This window comes from Microtus pennsylvanicus, chromosome 18 (assembly GCF_037038515.1).
Source record: "Microtus pennsylvanicus isolate mMicPen1 chromosome 18, mMicPen1.hap1, whole genome shotgun sequence".
NCBI lineage: Eukaryota > Metazoa > Chordata > Mammalia > Rodentia > Cricetidae > Microtus > Microtus pennsylvanicus.
The window spans coordinates 33,090,884-33,116,117 of NC_134596.1; the positions used below are offsets into that span (position 1 = coordinate 33,090,884).

General features: G+C 40.5%; 1 protein-coding gene across 2 annotated transcripts in view; it reads right to left on the minus strand.

The window, feature by feature from the left end:
• Positions 1–1,105: 1,105 nt before the first annotated feature.
• Positions 1,106–25,234, minus strand: part of Ctsc (cathepsin C) — a 31,393-nt gene continuing 7,264 nt past the window's right edge. The window contains exons 3-7 of one of the 2 annotated variants that reach the window (XM_075953239.1): positions 16,180–16,346; positions 12,298–12,453; positions 9,380–9,495; positions 3,136–3,267; positions 1,106–1,981 (exon numbers count right to left, since the gene is read on the minus strand). In XM_075953239.1, coding sequence (XP_075809354.1) covers positions 1,479–1,981; positions 3,136–3,267; positions 9,380–9,495; positions 12,298–12,453; positions 16,180–16,346 — 1,074 coding nt within the window. In that variant the 3' untranslated portion in view covers positions 1,106–1,478. Of the gene's footprint in view, positions 1,982–3,135; positions 3,268–9,379; positions 9,496–12,297; positions 12,454–16,179; positions 16,347–21,981; positions 23,245–24,787; positions 24,873–25,234 lie in introns of those variants that run through there. The other variant, XM_075953240.1, reaches the window with a different exon arrangement.

The window sequence follows — 25,234 nt, forward strand, 5'->3', positions numbered from 1 at the left end:
TGTCTTGGTCATGACTGTATCTATTAGCTTCGAGACTCAGTATGAAGCCTCTTGCCCTTTGTCTAAATTACTGTCTTTATGTGTGTAAGGAGCTTATGACTGCTGGGGTCTTTTTGAGCCTCAAATGGCTTCTGGTTTGTGACACTGTTGTAGAGCTCCGATTGCCTACTTTGCCTGTCACATTACTTTTCATAGATGTCAACTGTTTACTAAGTATAGCAGTTTCACGTCATTGTGAAACATCCAGAGAGGTTCCAAAGAACTACTCAGATCTAAACAGCGCATAGTTCACTCCCTAAGTGACTAGTATTCAGCAGCAAAGGCCCACCAACATTTCCAAACATAGGAGACACACAAAAAATAGGTTAAATATGTAGACATTATCAAAACTCCCTCTTTATTTCCTGTATGGATCTGAGGGTTCACTAGGTCTTGTCAGAAGATAACCCTTGTCAGAAGTTTAAAAGGTTTTGTTTTAGCTGGGCGGTGGTGGCGCACGCCTTTAACTCCAGCACTAGGGAGGCAGAAGCTGGCGAATCTCTGTGAGTTTGAGGCCAGCCTGGTCTCAAGAGCTAGTTCCAGGATAGGTTCCAAAACTACAGAGAAACCCTGTCTCAAAACAACAACAAAAATGTTTCATTTTATTTTTACTTGTGTGTTCGTGTGTGTGCAGAAGCACAAGCAGGTACCAAAGCCAGAGGTGAGAGTTCAACCTTTTCTATGACTTCTCAGGAACACTGTCTAACTCGGCTTTGACACAGGTCATTCAGGGACCTGGAACTTGTCCATTTAGCTACGCTGGGTGAACAGTGAACTCCAGGGATCCACCTGTCCCTGCTCCCTGGGCTGTGATTACAAATGTATCAGCATGTCTGGCTCATTTTTCTGGCACGGATCCTGAAGGCTGAGCTTAGGTCCTCCCGCCTGTACAGCAAACACTTTTGCAGCCGACCTCTCCTCTCCTCCCTGATCCCTAGGTTGTTCTCCACACAAAATATTTTCAGTGTTTTTCCTCCTTAAAGAGGTACTCCCATGGGGCAGAGATGCATCTAAGGGAAGGACTCACTGACAGAAATTCCCTGAAACACACAGAAATTCCACAGCACCGACTGAAAGAACATTTATTTTAAAATCTTTAAAATTTCCGCTGTGTTTTATACGATTTTGTAATTTAAAAACAAACCTACACTTATACATAAATTTTTACAGGAAACATCTGGTTGCCTTGCAAATGACCAGCAAAATTCACTATGTTGCAACTTAACCATTGCTCACAAAAGTCTTACTTAACTAAGTACTTTAAAAAGTAGTTCAGTGGTTGGTAGAGAATATGAAAAGAAAAAAAAATCAAAGGCGGTTTTAAATTTGAAGGCAACACTCTTCATGGAAACCCACTTCTGAAATTGCTGTTGTCGGAGTCTCAAGCCTGTGATGAAGTCACTGTATAAGTAACGAGGATCCGTACAGAACACTGTGCCCTACAGTTTAGGAATGGGCACTGCCGCCATGGCTATACTCTCAATGGCACACTCATCAGTTCCTCTGCGGATCCGGAAGTAGCCTCTCTCTCCCCATTGGGTGCCCCAGCTGTTCTTCACAATCCAGTAGGCTATACCCGTGTCCGGATCCCTTCCATAGCCCACGAGCAGAACAGCGTGATTTGTCAGCTCGAAGGGGTTGAAAGGGTCACTGAGCCCGGTGTGGTGGTAGACGCCACTGTGGTAGTGCAGGAAATCGTCATGGACTTCAAAGGCAACCGCCATGGGCCCGTGCTGGACCAGCTCAAGCTTCATCAGGGCTTCATTACAGCCACCGTAGAAACCACCCACATAGTAGTACTGTGAAATATAGTAGCGGAGACAGTTCTCCTTCGGTTGGCAGGGTGCATCTGTGGCTGTGTAAGGGAAGCAGTTTTCTTCCACCACCCCAAAATCTTGGGCATACTTTCCTGCAATGAGGTACGGGAACCCACCATCACAACCTAGGGATGAAAACACACATGGTTATTACATTTCCACTGGAAGAAGGCGGGCCAACTTCTGCTGTGTCCTGCTTTTTTCTTCTCTCTTCCCTGGAAGTTTTTCTGGGTTTAAAGAATCACCCCATTCTCCCTTCATCTAACAATCCCCGACCATATAGCTTTACGAGGCATTCATTTAACACCTAGTGAGCAATGTAGCACAGAGGTTGAGTGATGGAGGCTCGGAAACCAAAATAGGTTCGAATCCAAAACTCTGTGAACCATTGAACACCTCTGTACCTCTGCTTTCTTATCTGGAAAATGTAGATGGTGACAGCGCCACCGTCAAGGTGTAAAGTAGTCACTTCACATAAAGACAGTCACTTTAGTGAGTGCTGTCATTGCCATATAGCCCCTCCCCCCACTGATTCCTTCTCAATCAACTCTCCCATCTTCATCCTCAGTAGCTTTGTACCTCCATCGTTATTCTCATCCTTGTACCTACTTAGCTTTTGTTTCTGTTGCCTAATTGTACTTCACGAGCATAAGGAAACTTTTGATAGCTTCCACCTTCTGGGGTCTAGACTGTACAACGTGGCATGTAGTAGCGCCAAGAGAAAGAACAGCTCACTATAGTGACCCGCAGCAGTTTCACCGGAGACCAGTAGCCACCTCTAGACTGGCATCAGGAAACTTTACAATGGTAGTATTTTAAATGGGATTTTCTTCTAAATCATATCTGACTCTTTTCTACAGCCAGTTCTGAAAGGCTAAGGACAGAATGTTAAATTCTCTTAGAAACAAATAGATATTATAGCTTTATTAGGAACTGGATCGTGAAAAAAAGACCACCATTGGAACCGAAAGTTGCAATGCTTAAAAACTGTGTGATTTCCTAAGAAAATTTGCTCATACGCCTGCTTTGTAGAGTTTTGCGCACTGTTAGGTGATACTGTAAGAGGCAGTACTCCCTTGGTATATTGACAGCTCACTATAGGAAGCAGGAGATTCCATGATAAACTGTCCACTGGTAGTTGGTGGGGCTACATTCACACCAGGGCTTTCTGACTACAGACACTGTATTTTCTGCTAGGCCACCCCTTTACTTTTGCCAGTGATATTTGCTGACATGGAGCCAAATAGCTCATGACATAGCTCTGAAATAGAGCCTTTACCTTGGGCGTACTTGCTACAAGATACAACCTCTTGAGGACTCAGGATTGGGGTCTGAGTATTGTTGGTTAATATACGGATTCTTGATTCTAGCATACCCATAGAGGCAAATGAGTAGCAGCTTCCACAAGATTCTGTAGATGAAGAAAAAACAATGTATATATACATATATTATTTATAATCTCACAAAGAAACATGAAAACCTGAGTGAATGAGACACCCTAGTATAGATTTATAATAAATTTTTTAAACAAAAATCAGTACAATATATATAGAAGACTGGATTTTCAAGCTCTGATCCTGAGATACTTTGACAGTGATGAGTGGGTTTATGTCTATAATAGATTTAGCCAACAGACTGGGAGAAATATGGTGGGACACATGTGGGCTAAACTTAAAAAAAAAATCTCTAATGCAGTGGAAAGTTTGAGTTCACCAAAATTTATGTTGATATTCCGAGCTCTGATTCTAACAGTTGGAGGAGTCCTTATGAGTGGGATTGGTGTCCTGGAAAAGACACCCAGGGACTTACTGGGCAGGGCCAAATGAATTTATTAGAAGCGTCTGCTATGCAGACAGTTACCATTATAAGAAAAGGAAAAAAGCTATATGCTGAGATGGTATATAAAAGCAATGCTTTTTTTCTGTTTCCTCAAATTGCATGGGTAAAAGAAATAAGCATATGTAATAAAATATTGTAAAACTGGACTTCCCCTTGCTATAATCTTTAAACAAACCAATATAGCTTTATATTTCTATTGTCCCACAGCCTCTCTCATCTTTGCCATCGCTACAAAGATTACATGAAGATTATGCCTATAGCAAACCCAAGATAAAACCAGCTCTACACAAGATGTATATCATTCAACTTATTATATTAGCTTCACAAAACTATTGTGAAGTGCTCAGCATTCCACTATGAATCTAAAGATTTGTGAAGTCAATTTAACTAATTTTGCGTAGAGGTATGTTCAATAAATCTGATTATTAATAATTTGGTAGCTACCTTCTGTACAGAAAAGTACTATGAAGCTATTATGCTTTTAAGTGCTAGCAAGAATATTGTCTTTCCTTCTCCAGGTAATGATTTATGAACCCCCACTGGAGGAAGAGAATAGCCAAGACACTGTTCAAACTCCACCATCATAAACCCTGCTTGAAATACTTAGATTGTTGTGCCTTGCACTCAGCTGGGTATTTCCTCAAGGGCTCTTTATCTTGCCACGTGACGCCGGAAAGGAGTTCAGAGCATGTTTGTGGAAAGAATGAGTCAAGAGATAACAAGTAGGCACATTCTTGCAACCCAGAAATGAAGCAAATTCAAGGCAAACTATCAATCATTTATTTCTGAGCTCTTGAGAAAGCAGAACTTTGGGTCCTCATGTGTGAGTCTCCTAACAGGTCCCGGCGTCATAAGACCCTCACCCTAATCTTCCAAAAGCCTCATTTCTGCTTAACTCCTGTCATGTCTGATGCTCCCAGAAATTCTCCCTTCTAAAAGTCTCCTCTTTATCAGTTTTATACACTGCTCTTGCTGCTGAGGGATCATCTAAATTATGATAAACACCTGTAATGGTGACTTAGAAGCCACTAGTCTACAGTCTCCTCACTTAATAACCAAGACCAGGAACTGAGACCATGACCTGAGCCGCCAGCTAACCCACTGGTTCTTAGTCTGTGGGTGGTCGCACAACCCTTTCACAGAGGTCACCTAAGACCACTGGAAAACATAGCTATTTACAATACGACTCATAACAGTAGCAAAATTACAGTTATGAAGTAGTAATGAAAATAATTTTATGGTTGGGGGTCACCAGCCATACAATTTGAGGAACTGTATTTTTAAAAAGGTTACAGCATTAGGAAGGCTGAGAACCGCTGAGCTAACCAATAGCAGATGTTAGCATTTTATTTTCTCTTTGTGCTGGACTAGGGGCCTTTGCATTTCTTTTTTAATGATTGTAAATTTCAATCACTATTTTGTTTATTCATGAAGGGCGAAAACAAACTGTAAGGGGAAAGACTGTTATCGACCTTATTCACAGAACGACAAAGAAAATCACGTATTTTCTTCTCTTGTTTGGCTTTTGCAACAGTCTGTTTCCGATTGTCTCTCCTCGTCACGCAATCAATAAGTACATAGAATATTAACTTCAACTTTGCGGCTTCCAAGCCATCTAGAAAATACTTCCTTGGAACTCTTCCTTTAACCAAGGGAAAATCAAAGAACAGATTGTGAACACATAACCAGAGTCACTACTGCTCGCTGGAGACATTAGCCACCCAGCTTCCCCAGGCTGTAACAGCCATGGAGACAAAGCTCGTAAGTATTAATCATTAAACCCACATTATCTGACCATCCGCTATGATGGGAGGGACAGGTCACAAGAATGGCCCTGCGGCTCAGAAAGTGCTTTGTTTTGAAATTACAGGAATGTGAAAAGTCCTTACGTCCCTGACTTTCTGGGAAGACTGTCAACTGCTGAGACAATCATTGTCTCCTCTCAAACAGAAAACCCAGTCTGGATTCCAAAAGAAACATAGTATTTTAGACAGATATAATGCAATAAATAAGAAGGGGTCTGTCTTTCAGACAGTTCTGTGTTGGACCCCCCTTCTACACTGTGTCTCCGTAGTTCACATCCTCCAGGGGTGGGTAAGACACTGCTGTAGCCCGGAAGAGAGCCACATGACCCAGAGCAAGGCACTTAGCCTTTGGCATTTCTTTGCATCTTAGTGCAAAGATAAATTAGGTAGAGTGAACAATTTAAGGGCCTTGTCTTCCTGCTCTAATGAACATTTATAACCAGGACTTGAATAGAGTGGATTTTAAATAACAGGAAAGCCCTCCCCATTACCTAATATGACCCTGGAGAGAGAGCTACTCTCATTCTCCCAGATACAATAAGACCTGGTGGAAGACAAGGTAAATCTACTTCACTGAGTTTCCTACCTTCTCTCCACACTCCCATCTCTAAGTTAATCTAGCTATAAAGAAGGCATTTTAAAAAGCTGTTTGAAAGTGTAAATGTAAAACTTCACTTGCCTTTCCAATATTTCCTTTTACTTTAACCTTAATTTCTTCACGCACTAAAGAAAAGTTGTGAATTCCCTCAACTGTGGCCAATTTAGAATTCTGTACTGTATAGAACACTGGAATCCTGAAAGTGGAGCATTTTCAAGGACCTCAATTAACCGGAAGAGAATGGGGGAGATTTGGGGACTATAAGAGCTTTTACTAATGTCCCAGGAAACAATGTCAAAGAACTTCCTTCAGAATGTCTCATTTCCTTCCCCTGGATGGCTATCTCACCTCACCTGTTAGCCACACATACGAGAGGGTAAATTCTACCCTTCCCCCACCGGATCCCACAATTCCTTTATTAATGTAATTATCTTGTGTTGTACTTTAATGTTTTGCTTGTGTATCCTTCTAAACTCTAAATCTTGTGAACAAAAGCTATTAATCTTTAAATACTCTGCTATTATTAAAAAGCTTCTGAAAGGATGGAGGAAAGGACTTAATGGGCAAAGCACTTGTTATGAAAACACAAAAACCTGGGTCAGATTGCCAGGACCCACAAGAACACTGGGTATGGCAGCACAAGTCTGGTAACCGCAGAACTGGGTTGATGGAATCAGGTAGGAGGCTTTCTGGGCAGCCCGCCTGGCCAAAATGGTGAGCACCAGGGTCAGTGAGAGATGATGTTCCAAGCAATAAGGTGGTGTGATGAGAAAGAAACCCTCAACAACCTCTGGTCTCAAAGACGCATGTGAATGCAACAACACATACATGCATATACAGCACACACACACACACACACACACACACACACACACACAAGCTCCCTAACATACAGTAAATACTATAAGCAATGAGAGATGCAGTATCAAGGCATCAGAAGTTCACATCATTTACTAGTTGCTACGTGCCAGACTGCCAATAATGACATCAACACAGGGCATTCCTTCTCAAGTCTCTCAAGTAGGCACAGAAACGCTAAGTTAGAGTTCTACTGCTGTGGTAAACACCATGACTAAAAGCAACCTGGGGAAGAAAGGGACCATTTCATCTTACATTTCCAGTTAATGGTTTATTATAAAGGTAAATCAGGGTAGAAACTCGAAGCACAGACTGATGCAGAAGCCATTAAAGAGGTCTGCTTACTGGCTTGCTTTTTATGGCTTGTTCAGCTTTTCTTATAGCACCAAGGTCCACCAAGCTCATGGGTGGTACCTCCCACAGTGATCTGGACCTTCCCACATCAGTCATCCATCAAAAAAAATGCCTTACAGGCTTGCCCACAAGCTGGTGGAGGCATTGCTGCTTCTAAGGTTCCCTCTTCTCAAGACTCTAGTTTGTGACACGTTGACAAAACACTAGCCAGCACCTGGTCTATCTGATGATCAGTTAAACTTTAAATCCTCTGCAGTTGAGTGACTGGTTAGCACATTCATGATTCCAGGGAATTGTTTGAGAGTCCATGTTCTCTTGGGCTGTCCTTAGTGGCCCCAACAGATATTTACATACGACTGCTGGAATCTGACCTAATATTCTTTTAGTCGTAAGGTAACCACTTTGGAATGTAATAGTAAACCATGGACTTCCATTAACTCCAAACCCAAGAGTATCATCAGATAGCATCTGAACTTCACAGCTGAGAACTGGCAACTTTGCTGTAACCCATCAACATATTTGGCAAATACACCTATTTATCACTTTGTCTTGTTCTCAGATGATAAAACATCATGTCTAAAATGTAAATGGCCCCTTACCATAGAATGCACCATTCAGAGAAACCTAAGACCTTTTTTTATGTGTCAAAAAGTTGGTTGCCGTTTTCTTTCATTTCCCTCTCTAGGAAATGGCAAAGGTAAAGGATTTCTGGATGCACACCTTCTCTAGAGGCAGTGAGTTCCTAGAAGGTTAAGGGAGAACACCCCTGGCATCAGATGAAGGATGGAGGTCTTTTCGACTGGGTGAAGCCGGACCTAATCAAAACTTTTTCATCAATGAGGATGAAGCTTGAAGTGCATGGGATTAATAGTAAGATGTGGAAGGAGTTGATACAAATATATTTCTAGAAAAGAGGAAGAATTTATCTTTCAAAGTCATACATTCGTAATTATGATCTTCATTTGACAAAACTATGGCTAATTTATTTGGTATTTTGAAAAATGTTGAAAACTTGAATATTTATTAAAATTGTTGAGGGTATGTGCAGAGTTAGTCAGTCTCCTTTAGCAAAATTGCAACGTCTACAGAGAAAACTATTTTGTTGTTGTTGACGTTTTATATTTTATAGTAAGTAACAAGTAAATTATCTTTGAATTAAATGTGTTTGACACTTTAAAAAAATCTGTAATCTAACATGTTAACAAACTTTGAAACTTATTTTAGCAACACCAAAGTTTTCAGAAAGCTTTATAGCTGGAGATTGGTTATATAATCTGTAATGAGTCTCTATGCAATTGTTGAGTTAAAGTTAGGAAAGTAAGATTCTCTGTCATCAAGTGCAGTTAAAGGAAGTTTTATAATTGCAAAGCTAAATCAACTCATGGCTTAGGAAACTGAGTCAGTCCTTTCTATCAGAAGCCATATTTTGATATAAAATGAAATGTCCATATACAGCTTAAGAAATCTAAGCTTGTGTAGTGATTAAAGATCACATAGCGGGAGAAACAGGAGGACAGATAGCAGAAGAGATTCAACAAACCAGCTTAACTTCCATTGGAAAGAAGACCAGTTTAATGGAGGGGGAGGGGGAGGGGGAGGGAAATGGTAGGAGGGGAGGAAGTGGAAATTTTGATTCCTATTATTTATAAAGTAATAAAAATTATCAGAGAAAAAAATCAATTATTTCTTTCCACTAAAGAGTCTCCTAGCAGCCAGGTAAGTGAAGTCTACTTACCACTCTTATGAAATCCATTCTGAGAAATGATGAGCTCCGGGAAATTTTTAGCAAATTTGGTCATTAACTCAAAGGAAGTGAGTAAGAATTCAAAGGGCACTTTTTTTAAATGATTTTTTTAAATACACTCTGTAGTGTAGGCTACCTACCAATTGGCAGTTCTCCCTCCTCAGTCTCCACAGCACGTGGTCTCCATCTGTTTACTAAAGTAGAAAGACCATGCCATCCCTTCCCTGTGTCCTTAAGTCCACTCTAGAGCCTAATATACAATGAGCACTCCGTTACCAACAGCTTGGGGCAACTTGATGAAAACTCAAACTGTTGCTAGTTTTACCTTGGTTACGGACGGGGCTAACAAAATTGACACCATTTACGTCTCTCCAGTCCCAAGATTCTGGCAGATTTAAGATCTGTTTCTGTATTTCAGCAGTCATCGGGGCAGGTTTGGGCCTAGAATGGAAATATATAGATAAATTTAATACCAACATAAAGTCTTTCCTTAGAAGATCATCTCCTAACCTCTGATTCCAAGGTTTAAGCCACAGTAGCTAGTGTCTTCATGGAGAACGAGAGATCACTTGTCCCATGAGTGGCTCAACGTGGCCATTACACAGCATGTCAGTTACAGAGCTCGGCTGCACAAAGAGCGTTCAGTTATGACAGATGTTCAGGATCTACTCATTTTCCTTGTACCATGAAAGCTACTTTAAATATACTTGAATAGTAACATTCTCTTATTTTGGGAGACGTTGATCAAGAAAGGAGACCCAGGTTAAAGATCTTCATTTAGATGTTTTAGAGAAAACCTTGGACTAACTGGTGTTTGACTTAAGAGGTGGCGATGTCTTCACACTTACTATGTGACATTCTGCAAAAAACTGTAATGTCACAAACTACACTTTATTCTTTTTTGTTGTTGTTGTTTTGTTTTTTGTTTTTCAAGACACGGTTTCTCTGTAGCTTTGGAGCCTGTCCTGGAACTAGTTCTTTTAGACCAGGCTGGTCTTGAACTCACAGAGATTCACCTGCCTCTGCCTTTCAAGTGCTAAGATTTAAAGCCATGGGCCACCCCTGCCTGGCATACTACTGTTTATTTTTAAGAATAATAGATACACTCATACCTATTTCAAAGAATCTTTACAAAAATTCAATATAATAATAAGAATAACTCAAAAATGTAAACGATAACTATGATAATTACTGTCGCCATTGTACACGTCACTAAGAGTACTAAATGAGATGCTGGCACTGTGAAATGATTTCCAGTACAAACTATACATTGAATCGCTAAATTCTGTCTTTCTTCCATCCCATAAGGAAGAGCATTTGGTCGTAACACACACATACTAAAGAAAATAAAAGTTGGGAAGCAACATTATATGGGCACAAACAGAAAGAGAGAGGAGTTTAGGGTATTAACATGAGAATTAGAAACACGTTAGAGTTACTGCCCATTATCTGGTCTTAATGCCTTGGGCCTCAATGCTTTAGGGATCCGGTGAAATGTCCATTTCAGAATGAGTGTCTGCGTAGAGTGAAATCTCTGTATCAGCGAATTGCTCAGAAGTGATAGTATTTGTGTGTGATTGCATCAGTTCCCTGACTTCTGAAGCCTCAGCTTAATAATATGAGACTTTCTACTACAACAACTATACATTTACAGCAGAATCAATTTAGATATAAATATCCTACTAGAAATCATGCAATCAGACTTCCATATTTGCTTTAATAGTTCCCTCTCCATACGACTTCCGTCTTTATCTTGAACTTTCTATGGCACTTTAATGGTAATAACTTTTCATAATACAACAGCTGGTGTGCAGACAGAGTCTAAAAGGAAAAAGAGTCCCCCTGAAGCACATCATGTAACACGTAACAGAACTGTAGCTTGAGGCTCACACTCTCAGACAGCAAGCCCCTGCTTCCATTGTGAATCCCCTCTGCCTTAGGTTTCTGTTAAACAAGCTCAATGTTTTCTCATAGATCATTAGAACTCTGCTTAATAAATCCAGGAAGGGTATACTATGAACATTCTTTGTCCCAGTTTTGACCAAAGCAACTCATACACTAGAAGCCTCTAGAACAGGCTTTGAGAAATACCATAGCACAGTCTTTTGAAAGGGGCACAATTATGGGAAGGGTGTTATTAGTTGGATAAGAAAAAGTCCACAGTGTCTCATAGTTTAAAAAATTTCATTGAACATGGGTCATTAGTCCACAGACACAAAAATTAGAGGTATATCTCAGCTAGTTCAAAGAACTCCATCTTTGAATGGATGGCTTATTTCAATTATATAAAAAAATCACAGATTCTATAAATATCCAGGAATAACCTATGAATGTCTTGAGAATGGAAGAATATTTTCATATCAAGAGAAAATAATCATCCTAAATAACTTATCAACCCCATAATCTCTCTATTCGTCTCTAATTCCCTTGTCTTTAACCATGATGATTTCTTCTGAAGAAAAGCTTGACATCACAGGAATAACCTCAGATGCTTAACAAATGCTAAGGTACCACAAATCCACTCCTATCTAGAGCCAGCCACAGTTCTAGAAAGGGAATGTAGAATACTCACATTTTTACTCAGAGGAATACAAAACAATATATCTTCCAAAAGCAGGAAGATGAGGTATCCAAACAAAAACTGGCAGATGCTACCAAAGCCGAGGAGGTGGGGAGGGGTGGAGGTGTACTGAGAAATAAGTTGTTATTATTTTTTCCTGGACCTTAAAGCACCTAGATTTCAGATTTTTTCAGTGGCGAATGTGACAGTTATGATTAGCAGGCTGAGAGGTAGTGGTGGGATAAAATGGAGGTAATATAAAAAAAAAGTTTCTAAGAATGTTTATCATAGTTTTCGAAAGCAGGTTACCTAGTAACACAGTTATGGTCCCATTTAGATGACCTCGGGTACCAAGCATGAGTCTAGTCATTCGATTGCAGTCTGTAACAACTGTAGCTGGGGACAGGAAAATGAAATTGGCAACACTTCAAAGAATGTCTAAAAATGACCAGAAGAAGAGAGAAGACAAGATACAGGAATAAAGAGAGTGGGGAATGGATGTAAACCAACAGCACAGGAAAGACTCCCAAACACAACTTGGGCAAATATACTTGAATATGAAGGAAGGTGGAGGAAAAACTTGGACTGCTAGTTCAAAGATGAGCCATCCAGGTGAAGCTTGAGTGGAGGGAGGGTGACCTTCAGTACTGACGTGACTAGTGACAAGGGAGGGGACGTGTTACCTTGGGATCCTTTGATTCTGGCCACCACTTCTCCTGACCAGATCTCTCAGGCTCAGTTTCTCGTATTCCTTGTAGGTGGTAGCGGTCCAAGACTTCTGAACAGTGTTGATGGCCTTCACAAAGCTGTGGTCGTAACTGTAGAGCCTAGTGGAGAATCTGTGGGAAAAGGACAGAGCTTCAGATGTAGTCTTCTCTGGGGAAGCTACTCGCCAGTAAAACTGATAGACAGTGCATCAAGGTGGGGAGTGGTGTGGTCTCTGAGGAACACAGAAGGGCTGAAAGCTGCTATGTCTCCCACAAAACTTCAAGTTAGCCAAGCAGGGTGTATGACAACACTCAGGAGAATACTTATATGATAGAGATAGATTCGAAACAACCTACATCAGTGTCCTAAAATAAGGAACTTATTAATGCAAATGATACTTCATTTATATGTATTTCATGCTAGAGAATATATAGAAGATTACTTAGTGATGTGAAGAGAATTTACATTGCATTAATTTTTAAAGGTACAGTTTATACAAAATTAATTTTTGTAAAAGTCTATATATAATTTATTTTTAAATCTATATTTATTTATTTATTTATTTATTTATTTACTTACTTACTTTTTCAAGGCAGGGTTTCTCTGTGGCTTTGGAGCCTGTTCTGGAACTAACTCCTGTAGACCAGGTTGGCCTTAAACTCACAGAGCCTGCTCTGCCTCCTGAGTGCTGGGATTAAAGGCGTGCACCACCGCCACCTGGCAGCCCTATTTATTTTTTTTAGTTGGCAGAGAGTATTAGCTTTTCTGAATGCCCTATTTATTTATTTGTTTGTTTGTTTATTGAGACGTGCTCTGAACTCAAAATTGTTATGCATCCAAAGATGGCTTGGTACTTCGGCTCCTCCAGTCTTTACTTTCTGAGTGATGGGATTATAGGCACGCATCACCATGCCTGGCTAATGCAGCTCTGAGTACAGAATCCAGGACTCTATGCATACTAGGCAGCTACTCTATCTGCTAAGCCAAGCCCCAGCCCCTACGTGGGCCCTTTCAAAGTGCACATTTATAATACGCTACATGAACTAAAGCACAGAAACAAAAGTATCTGTAATGAACACATGCTTTATAAATACACAATTCCTAAATATTATTCCACATAGGTGCTTTATGCCCTGAGTATTAAAAACTGGTAATAGCAGCAATATCTGAGACCTTTTAAGAAATGAGGATAATATTCAGCTCAGATCGCTGAAATCAGAATCTGAAATAAGTTCTGCATGTGATTCAGACAGACACTAACATGAGAATCACGTGTCTGCTTTATGTGAAATGCTTGGCCACAGATATGAAAATAACATAGAAACAGCATGATTTTTTTATGTTAATTATTCACCGAATTCCAACCTTTGTCAAACCTGTGTGTCCACAGACAGCAATTATATAAGTGACCCTTATCCTCCCACTGTAAAACACTCTGGGGTTGAGCAGCTGTAACTCATCATTCAAGAATGTCACCAATATTCTGTTAGACAACATTAGATGTGCCCAGCGCAAGAAACACCTAATTCAGGCACTCTGGAAACTTCTTTCACATATGTAGAGAAAGTGTTCTGCCAGATCCAGGGAAACAGAGAACACTGCAAAGAAAGATGCGCATCCACGTTGATAACCATTTTAATCATAGCTCCTTCCAGAGGCTGCAAAGCAACCTTTATTAGAAAAGCTTATTCTGACCTTAACCCAACAATGAAAAAAAGCGACAAGTTCTTTTTTTTTTAAATTTCTTTAGACACAAGAGTAAATTTCAAAATGTTCAGTGAAATAGTTTAAAATATTTTCCATCAAGCCTGCTATTTTCAGACTGGTAAAGTCTTGAGAAGCTTGCTCCCTACTTCCCTCACTTGATCATAATAGCCAGGATAGCTTCGTATGCTGATAAATGCATTACGGCAATGACAGGATGCCACTATAGCTCTTAAACGCTACTTCTGGCACTCAAGAGTCAAGGAGATTAAAATGAAAATCAAGTTAGCCAGCATTCCAGTATGTTTGGGGTGGGACTCCTGTGACCACATCCCTAGCTCAGAGCTACTGCCAGCTGAGGCTGCTGAGGAGGAAGGGTCAGGTTTCCTCAGGGGTGTGGTCTCAGAAAAGTTGCCCAGCTCAGAGAAGGATGCAGTTCAAACCGGATCCAGTGAGCTACAAAGGAAAGAAACAGCTAGGAAATTTGAAGGGACCATGGGAGGGTAGTCTAGGAGAAGTTGCATTGGGTGAGTGGAGGGTAGATATGAGAAAAATACATTATATACATGCATGAAATTCTCAAAGAGCAGATATAAATAAATTGAAATAATGTATTGAATATTAGGTAACAGATAGGTAAAAGCTGAAAGAGATCCTAAAGTTAGTTTGATCACAAATGTTTATTTTAAGTAGAAGGCATTATAGGGAGATTCTTTACCAAATGGTGCAATATTTGAAAGGTCTAGCCAGGCCTACCTGTGTATAGCACAGCAGAAAGCATACAAAATGGACAGCGTTTGGGAAACTATGATGCTACAGAACCACGCTACAAGAGCTGGAGAGCTGGCTCGGGGGTTAGTAGCACAGGCTGCTCTTCCAGAGGACCTGGGTTCGATCCCCAGCACCCACATGGCAACACCCAATGATTTGTAACTCTGGCCTCCAGGGACATAAGGCAAGTTTGCGGCACACTGACATACAAGCAGAAAAAACACCAATACACATTTTTTAAAAAATGAAGGAAACTAAAAACTAAGATTTCTATTAAAAAATTTTTTTTAAAAAGAACCTTGCTATATAAATCCACTTAAACTGAACTCAAAAGGAGGAATGCATTGTTTTCATTCTGGCCACTGAGAGGTAAGAGTAAGTCATCTCTCCAGCCACATCTCTTATGACCTCTCTGCTGCAGGTGCTCCTCACCGAGGTCACTTGGCCTGGACTGTTGGGTCTGTGTACTTTTGGTGGCTTTTACAACTACACAAAATGGAAAAGGAAATATTTGTTGGTCCTCCCTCTTGCAAAACTGATAATGTCTGGAAATTCTTCTTTTTGTGGTTCCTTATGGCAGATACCTGAATCAATGAACACAGTAACTGCATTTTATAAGTTGAATTGTATCCCTTGGATAAGAAAGGGAGAAATACTGCAAATATATTATAATTTCAAATAATAAGTAGGGAGGTAAAAGGCCATACTTAAAACCCTTACATCCAATTTCTTAGCTTGAGATTGGATTTGGAATCAGCTCTTTAAAGAGGTGATAAGAGCTAAATTAGGTCATTAGCGTGGGCACTGGTCTAGCTTAGTTAAGGTCCTGAGACGAAAAGTTTAGGATAAAGCAAAGAAGACCAAATAAGGAGATAGTGAGAGGAGGCACCAGCAGCAAGCAAGGAAGAAACCAAGTTGTAGCCTTCAAAATGCACAGCAAAGAAAACTCTCCTTTAGGCCACCCAGTCTGCCATGCTTCTATGTGATTGCCGGGCATTGACCTTGCAGAAATACCAAGAACTTTAACTTCAGCTCTTTGCTGTATTTCCAGTTTGTTGCATTACCTGGTCACTCATTGTACCATTATCATATACATATAATTAAATACATTACTATACCACAGCCAGTGAAATAATTTTTCTCTACTAGTCATTAACAATTTTGCTCCTCTGATCGTTCTTTTTAGTTTTAACCACTCCCCGTTTTATTGAAACTTGTTGAAATATTACCTTTCTCCTATGAGTCCACATAGAGTTCCAGTACAGTTTTATGTAACACGGCTAAGTTCATAAGCCAAAATTGCAATTGCTCAAAGTAAACACACTGATACCACACGTACCAAAAGACAAAGCTACGTGGACACATCCCTCACCACAACTCACTTTTCCTGGAGACTTCCAAGGTTTGCCATGTTCACGTTAAACTTCTCCAAAGGACTTGCCATCTTCTTGCCAGTAAAGCAAGCCCAGTTCCGACCCAGGACATCATGCACCCATCCGGTCATGGTCTCGTGGCAGTAACTGATAGCGGTGCTGCCTTTGACTTCATACTGCAACCACGTCAAAAAAAAAAAAAAATGAAAGACCAATTACACCTGTGTTCAGCTCTCAGGTCTCTGTCCCTGGCTTCCATTTACTCCAAAGATGTACTGTAGCCCTCTGCCAACTAAAAGAAAAACTTTATTTTCGCTGATGATGTCTGATGATTATTCTAGAAAGCAGAGAAGTCAGTTTTTCTAAGATTAGCATTGTTGGCCACCAGACAAAATGCGCTTTTAGGAAGGAAAGAATGTCTATGGAAAAAGCTTAAATACTTAGGGCAGTTATCATAGCCAAGGTGATTTGCATTTATTTCCTTACAATCAATCAATGAAGAAATGACAAACAGTTCTGTATTTCCCATGACCAGTCAGGGAGTCATCCTTCCTCTTGAAGGCCACAGGGCTGTTTACCTGGCAGGAATAGGGTTTTCCTCCTCTGATTTTTTTGTCAGAAGAAGCTCCCTTCAGTAGACTCCAAGAGCAGATGGCAAATGCCTTCTGTGTAGCCAAGCAAAATCCTCTTTTGCAGTTAATCGGCTGATGTACTAGAATATGCCCATTATGAGGTACTTAATATTGTCTCCACTTTATTTCAGTAATATGGCCCTTTGCATGTTTCCATATGACCACGGAGAGAGACCCAGGTTAGCATTCCGATCCATTGGCTTTGCAGCCCCATTACTTTCCCGTAACAACATCTCATCAAGGAGGAGAGCGTGACTAGAATGAGCACGGAGGGAGGCAGACAGAAAGAAGAAAGGCTTGAACATAGGGCTAATTGGTAGAAATTTGAAGGAGACTCTATTAGGCTATATTTATCTATAAAAGAAGAATACCAGAAAAAAAAATCACACCCAAAGTGTGTAACACTGGGACTCAGTGATCCAGTTAACATGTCCCCAAATGGAAAAGCCCAAATATGTTCTGACCTATCAGCCCAAGCAGTTTCTTTATTAATTAACCAATGAAAGCAACAGATAGATAGAAGACCCACCTACATCATGTTTTATTCTTTAAAGCTGTATTTTATAGCATTCCATAGTTAGAGGAATCTTCTCTTATTCTTTTGTTAACCTGAAGTCACCCTGCAAAAGGGAGGCCATGTTGGCAGAGATTGGTCAGGCCTGCACAGGGCAGCTCAGAGGGGGAAAGGAGGCCTTGATTGGGTTAGCTCAAAGGTCAGTGCTGGAGGCTAACCTTAGGGACCTCCCCAGAGGGATTCTATTATTTCCCTGTTTTGAAAGTTCTCAGGGTCTCTTCCAGCCACAGGGAACTCAATGTTTGTGAGGATTAAGAGGCTAAAATTTTGGCCACATTATCCCACAACAAGTGTAGTTAATGTTCCCCCCTCCCAAAGAATTTTTTCAATTGTATAAACATTGGTCTCTGAAGACCGATGTGCATACATGAGACAATGTAAGTTTCCACTAGTGTTTGCCAATTCCCACTGCAACAGAGAATCTGCTACAATTCAAAGGCCTTTCAGCATGGAGACCTCCAGCTCAGAGAACTGCTGTCCTAGGGGCTCCTCTTCCTCTTCAAAATTCCTATTAAATCACCACATATTCTCCAATGTCCTTCCTTAGCCCCCCACCCCCTACTACCCTCCCTAGTAATAATCTTGACCTGCTGGGATATTTTTTTCTGTTTTTTGATAAAGATCTTTTTTTAAGTCACTAAAATATCCTTCTATTGCTTCTCTGGGTACACTTTACAGAAAATATTTGAATGATTGTTTCACATAGTACACTGGTCAAGAGACACCAAGAACCAACAGTTTTGCTTTTGTTTTTGTTTTTCTGTTTGTTTGTTTTTGTTTTTCAAGACAGGGTTTCTCTGTAGTTTTGGAGCCTGTCCTGGAACTAGCTCTTGTAGACCAGGCTGGCCTCGAACTCACAGAGATCCGCCCATCTCTGCCTCCCAAGTGCTGGGATTAAAGGTGTGCGCCATCACCGCCCAGCTCAGTTTTGCTTTTTAAATTCCAGTTCTGTAACCTCTCAGCCATGGAGCTTTGAGTGATGATGAGGGAGCCTTTCTCTGTTTTCAACTGATATGGGCAAGACAGCCGTGACTCATCCCTACTTTGCTGGATTGCTAGGAAGGATTAAAAATAACACTAAAGCCGAAAGCATTTTAATAGTTTTTTTTAAAAAAAAGCTCCCCAAAAGCAACAATATAAGCATGTATAAACATTTCTAAAGACAACAGAAAAGTTCCTAGGACACCATCTGTTGCTGTTGCTGTGTAGATATATAGGCAACAACGTTGTCTAACACTTTATCTATGCGTTCAGATAACTTCCTTTCAGACTGTCAACTGATCTGTGTATTTAAAATACTGGCAGTGGTGCCCACCTAAGTTACAGCACTCCAGAGGCTCCTGGAATGCAAATTTAACAGTAACACATTAGCATTGTTTTTTAGGAAACAAGATTATGGTAGTGACTTTCTTTCATTATTAACGAGATCATCTGAAATGATTTATTACAATCTACCCTGCTCATTTAATCATTTAATATGTCATATGCATTATAAATTATAACATTATTATAGTGGTCCACTCATGCAGTTTTAAAAGAAGTCTACACAAATCATAAAAGAAATAAAAATCTGGACATGAAAGTCCCATCCATCACATTGGTTTACTACTTCACAGAGCGGTACCTCAGAGATCTTCGAGAACTGAATGATAAACGTGTATTTGGAGAGCTATGGTATCTGAAAAACACCAGAAGCTCAGCTCTGTGCCTTTCTTGGCCTCCCTTGTAGGTAGAGACTTCAGTGTAAAGTAAACCACTTCATTTGCTGCTGTGTTTACAGTGTGAAGGAAGGCAGCTGGGAGGTGGTGAAAGCACTTTTTTAATCCAGCACTTGGGCAGTGGAAACCGGGATCTCCGTGAGTTCTAGGCCAGCCTGATCTAGAGAGCAAGTTCCAGGACAGGCTCTAAAGCTACAGAGAAACCCTGTTGAAAAACCAAAAACCAAAGGAAAAAAAAAAAACAGCGATAAGGCTAATTGACCAAATTCACATTTAACTAAATCCCTCCAGAGTACCATAGCTTTCTCAGAAAGAAGCCAACTTCCCTAATTTGGTTCCAAGAATAAGCATCGGCTTTCTGCCTATTAACAAGACTAAACAGTTCATTTAAAAAGTTGAATTCTCATCAAGTGCAAAGCTGCCAGGAAGATGCAACCAAATAATGATGCATTTTAAGTAGAAAATATTGGCATGTAGCTGCAAACATAAGAATGGAGGATGTTAAATTTGATTATTACCTATGCTGAAGACACTTGATTTACACTTCAAAAACTTCCAGAAATAGCTAAAAGTACCAGTTACTACCCAGCCAAGTGGTCAGCATCCATGGGCTAGTTTTCAGTGCCTTGTTCAAAGTCTCAACTATCAGGAAAGAAGAAACCACGAAAGCTTATTTAAACTGTTAATCATTTCCAATTCCTTCCTATGCTCAGCAGAAGCAGGGCATCACCTATCCTCTTCCAGACTAGTGAAAACCGGAAGCAGCACAGACGTGAAATTCTCTCTTTTCCTGGGCCACTAATTGAGTCTCTGCTTTAAAAGCTAGAACTTGACTATTTTAAACTTCGAACCCTTTTTGGATTTCTCAACTCAAGAAGTTTAAGGCATAAGTAAATGAACACACACACGCACACTCCACACACACACACTCATACATGCACACTCACAGGCACTCACACACACATGCACACTCACACACACACATGCACACTGACACACATGCAAGCATATGTGATGTCTTTTCTTTTAAGTCATTTAAGAAATGGCCTGAGTTCCGGCCATAGTCTCTAAGGGCGCCGAAGTAGGAACATTTGAGAAGCATTAAAAACAATATCGCAATGAGGTATCTTTTTCAAACTTCTTTCTTACAAAATTATTTATTAAGCCCATTATTTCCATGCTATTTGACACATATTGATTGACATACAGGGAATACAGTATCTTGTAATACAGAGTCAATAATCCCATCTCTTACAGAGCAGAAGGGAAGACAAACAAGCGATTCCGACAAACAATGCTAAGCATTAGTGTACCGGGAGTCCTCTGGCGCATATCTACAGTTTTTGTGTCCACTACTTTGCTCCCATTAACATTTAGAAACCAAATTACAGAGAAACATAAAAAATTTTCCATAGCAAGTACATCTGCGTTTGCAGCCAACAATATTTATAGACCCTGACAACCAGCTTCAAAATATCTAACTTTTTGAGGGTTCTGGAGGCTGGAAACTTGATAATATTTCCTAGAACAGAGAACTAAAGATAGAGCGCATCCCAGGTCAATGTTTCCAGAACCCAAGAAAAGCGATGTGTTGGGTGCTGGTTTGAATGAGGATACCTCCCCACTCCCATAGGCTCATTGGCGTAAATACTTTGTCCCCCACTTGGTGGAACTGATTGGGAGGGATTAGGACTTGTGGCCTTGTTGGAGGAGGTGTGTCACTAGAGATGGATTTTGAGGTTTCAGAAAATTTCACAATGCCCGGATAGCTCTCTCTGCCTAGAGCTTGTGATTCAAGAGGTGATCACTTCACCACCATGGACGTTAGCCTTCTAAATCAGTAGGCCAAATTTAACACTTTCTTTTATAGGTCTCTTTAGTCACGGTGTTTTATGAGAGCAATAGAAAAGTAGCTGGTATGTTGCCGGCCAGCGTTACTTGTAAAATGTCTGCAGAAGGAAAAGTGGAGTTCACTTCCCCAGACCTATAAGTTCTATTTGCATTAGGTTGTGAAGATAAAGAGAGAAAAATGGAAGGGCATCCTGGTGGATAAAGACACCAGGCCATTTCTTTACAAGGACACACCAGAGGCACCTGCAGAGGACATGGGGAATTGTTAATGGCCTCTCTCCCATGTATGGAGTGGCGACCACATTCTAGATGTTGAAGACTATGGAAAGTAGAGGTAGGATTTAGGAAAAAAAATCACCAAACCAGTAAATCGGACATGGCATAAAACCGCCAGGATGACTCAGAGATCACAAATCTTCTGAGCTAACTGAGCCACGGGAGAAGAGTGGGGAGGATAAAATGCGCTATGTATACATGCACCTTTTCCATCTTCCAAGTCAGTTCTAAACCAAGGGAGAAGGAAATGACTCCACTGCTTAGCAGGAAAGAGCTGCAAGACAGCAATCAGGCTGAACAATAGTGCTATTAAGGAAAAGCCATTTCACAAGGGATTCCATTGGGCTTTACACTTAAGTTCAAAAGCTTGATTCTCAGTGTGTGGGACAGCAAAGGGGAAAGACAAGTTAAAGTCACCTGCTTAGTCAAAGAACTCTGGTTCAAAGCAAGAAAGTGAGAGGGCTCAGGGGTATGAAGACCTAAGCTGGAAAAACACTCTCCTAAGGTTTCAGTGAGAGCCAAAGCAATACACACTCCACCCCACAAAACTAACCTTCACCATGCTTTTGTGCTGGAATTCACCAGAAAAACTACCCAACTGTGGCTCTAAATACCATTTACTTCAGTGAGATCGCTTTTACTTTTTAGCCCCAGGGAAGTCCTTAAGTTTGAAAGATTAGGGGTATCATTTTAGAGTCAGAAACTCTTTTTTTTTTCTTCTTCTTCTTCTTCTTCTTCTTCTTCTTCTTCTTTTTTTTTAAATATAAGCCAGGCTGATATGTAAACCAGGCTGGCCTCCAACTTGTGATCCTCCTGCCTCTGTCTTCCAAGTGCTGGATATTAACAGCACATGACACAGTGTTCGATAGGTGAGTTTTTGGGTTGTTTTCTTTCTTTTCCTCCTTTTTTTTCTTTACTCAAGTTTTGTCTATTCTTTGTATTTGAAAGATTTATTTATTTATTTACTTATTATGTATACAGTGTTCTGCCTATATGTATACCTGCACACCAGAAGAGGGCACCAAATCTCATTATAGATGGTTGTGAGCCACCATGTGGGTGCTGGGAATTGAACTCAAGACCTCTGGAAGAGCAGCCAGTGCTCTTAATTATGTGAACCATCTTTCCAGCCCCACCGTCAAAAACTCTTATGAGCTTAAACTCTCTAAGAGGCTAACCATTGCTATCTGTGAAAGGAAATGAGGCCCATCAATTTTATAGGACTTTCAGATATATAGTATGTAAACGTCTTATCAAAAAGCTAGCACCTAATTTTTAAAAAATGAAACAGAAGGAAAAAGAAAAGAGAAGAGAAAAACAATAGAAAAGGAAAGCATTGATCACATCATCTTTCTGGCTGGGGGCACTGCAGGGGACCACTGTCTGCAAGAAGATACACCTTTTTGTATTTAGCTAAGAAAACATCTTTCCTTCTTCCCGGGAAACATCTTCCCTTCAATAGCTAACATCTGTCCATTTCAGGTCATCTCAAAGCCTTCTTTTCTTCTACTATAGGTTTGGGAGTTCCTGAAGTTGATTAGAGAAAGTGAAGGCACCCGGGAAAAGTGAGTTAACTGAGAGCAAACTGTTCACCGTGACATAACAGAAAAAGAAGGTCCACAAACCCAAAACCCAAATCCTGTCGAGTTTGGAGAAACCTTTTTAGCATAACAGTATTCATCCAAGGAAAGAAAGAAGACTTAGGAAAACGCTAAATGCTGAAGGCCCCTGAGACTTCATCTCTTCCACGGGGTTTTTCCTTCTTTCTGTGCAGTTTCTGGTTGCTCACATTCCACAGTGGTGATAACTGTTTTCCAAGGAAACGTTCAGGATGGCAGCTGCCTTGGAGGTAGGTCACCAGGACTCCTTTGCATGTTACATGCAAACAGATTCCAGAAGGGACTGCAGCTGCCATGGCCTCTGCTAGCTGCTAGAGGTAGATCCAGGTGTTTGCCTCTTAAACCAAAGTCTGTTCTTGGCTGTGGTATTTAAAGAGCCTCCCAACAGACGATCTATTTAATAACTACAAGACAAAAGCTAGGGTTACAAGCCAACAAAGATCACACCATCTCTTAACACTTTATCACAGTAACCTTTGTCAAGCAATACCAGCACTACTATATTAGGTGTTGGTAGCTATTGAGCGCAATACTGAAAAAGCATGTAATAAGCATCCAGGCAACATGCTTGCAAAGCACATGCATCTACGTGACTGCGTCTCTAAAATGCCAGTATGCTGAAGCAACACGTTAAATCCTAGCGGCTTAGGCCCATAGCATGCATCTCATACACATCTAAATGGAGCCCTAGTGCTGCTTGGATGCGTTTGTAGGTATATGCTTAGGAAAAAAGACTAGGGTTTAACTTTTCTACTGGATGATGTTTCCCCAGAAGTGGGAGGAAGGTTGAAGAAATTTAGGGCAGAATTTTATAAACGGTACTGAGAAACCAGTGGATCTACTTTGGGGCAGTTTCCCATGCGGTCTTCTTCCTCAAGTACCACCGTGCAATATCTTAAAATTTTGTGCCATTCCAAGCTAAAGGAAGCTTAACACAGTCTCTCCTCATCCAGGTCCCTGAAGAACCGAGAAGGTGCAGCTTATTTCTGCTCATTGTGCTCATTTCGAGCTGGTTTTAGAGGATGCCTGACATTCTCTATATTACGGGAAGATGCAGTCCAGGAGAAGTTCCTTTCCGGTAAGATGGACTGCTGCGGACCCATTACAAAGCCCGGGCCATGTGGCTACAATGATGGTGGTGCTTTTGAGACCCATTCTCACTTCTCTTTTTCCAGCTGGCTCTTTAGGACTTAGTAAGCAAGAAAAGGAGGAAGGACGAGGAGAAGCAATATCATTTTAGAACACAAAAAGGGGTAAGACATCTCATGGATTTGATTTGCTCACCATCCATTCTTCCCATCAAATCCTATGTGAGCAACAATTTAAATATTCATTCTGAAGATATGAAGTGAGTGAGCCAAAGGGATCCTTCTTTTCCTAGTCGACATTCTGGTCTTTTAGTAGAAGCTGCTTTACAAAAGATGAAAGGCAACTTGGTGATGGGGGACCAGTATGCCAATTCATTTTAAAAGAGCCACCTCCTCTCTAAAAGGCAGACATATAAAACTGTGACCTCACTCTTTCAGCTTAGAACCATAGCATGTGGTATGTCTTGGCACTAGGGGATATACTATTCATGGTTCCTCCTTGAGGGAGTCTTTGGGGGAAAGGAATAAACAAGCTAGGATAGCTTAGTCACTTTACAAGTGTGACCTGCATGTTAGCCAGCCTTTGTCAGCTTGGTCTTCTCCGCCTCGGGTTCATGTCTACTATGACACTTGGGATTTGATGGTGCAATCGGAGCACATGAGATCGGCAAGTTACATAAAGCAGCAGAGAAAGTCAAGGTGGTAGGAAAGCCAGCTCAAGCAAGGATGCATAGGAAAACAACAATCTGTGCATTCTCCTTCCCCCGCAAGAATAAATAGGCATTGATTTGCATAAGACAACAGGGCAGCAGAAAGCTGGCTCAACAGTGAAGATAAAGATTATTTCAATTGTGCTCACCCAGTTTGTTCCTCAGATGTGGCAAATCATATATTCCCACAGTTCCCAGCTGCATGAACAACTGACTGATAAAATCAGTGACATCCTATGAAGAGTTTACAGTGGTAAACTGAGTCACAACACAATTCCGCATCAATTAGAAAATACACATGAGACGGGCATCAAGATGGTTTTTATATTTATATTGACCCTTCACCAAACAAGAAAGTCTCATCTTAAAAAATAAACCTTGTCTTTAATATATAGAATTAATATATTTTTTAAAAAAGAACATCTATTGCAAAAACAATTGTCCTAAAAAATAAACCCGGAAGGCACAGTGAAAAACTAGTACATAGTTCTCAAATCCTTTCTTGTGGAAATGCAACCGACATTTCTGATTGGGGTGAATAATTTCAATTTTTGCAAATTACTAGCATACGAACTGCGGAATTCAAAACCTGACAT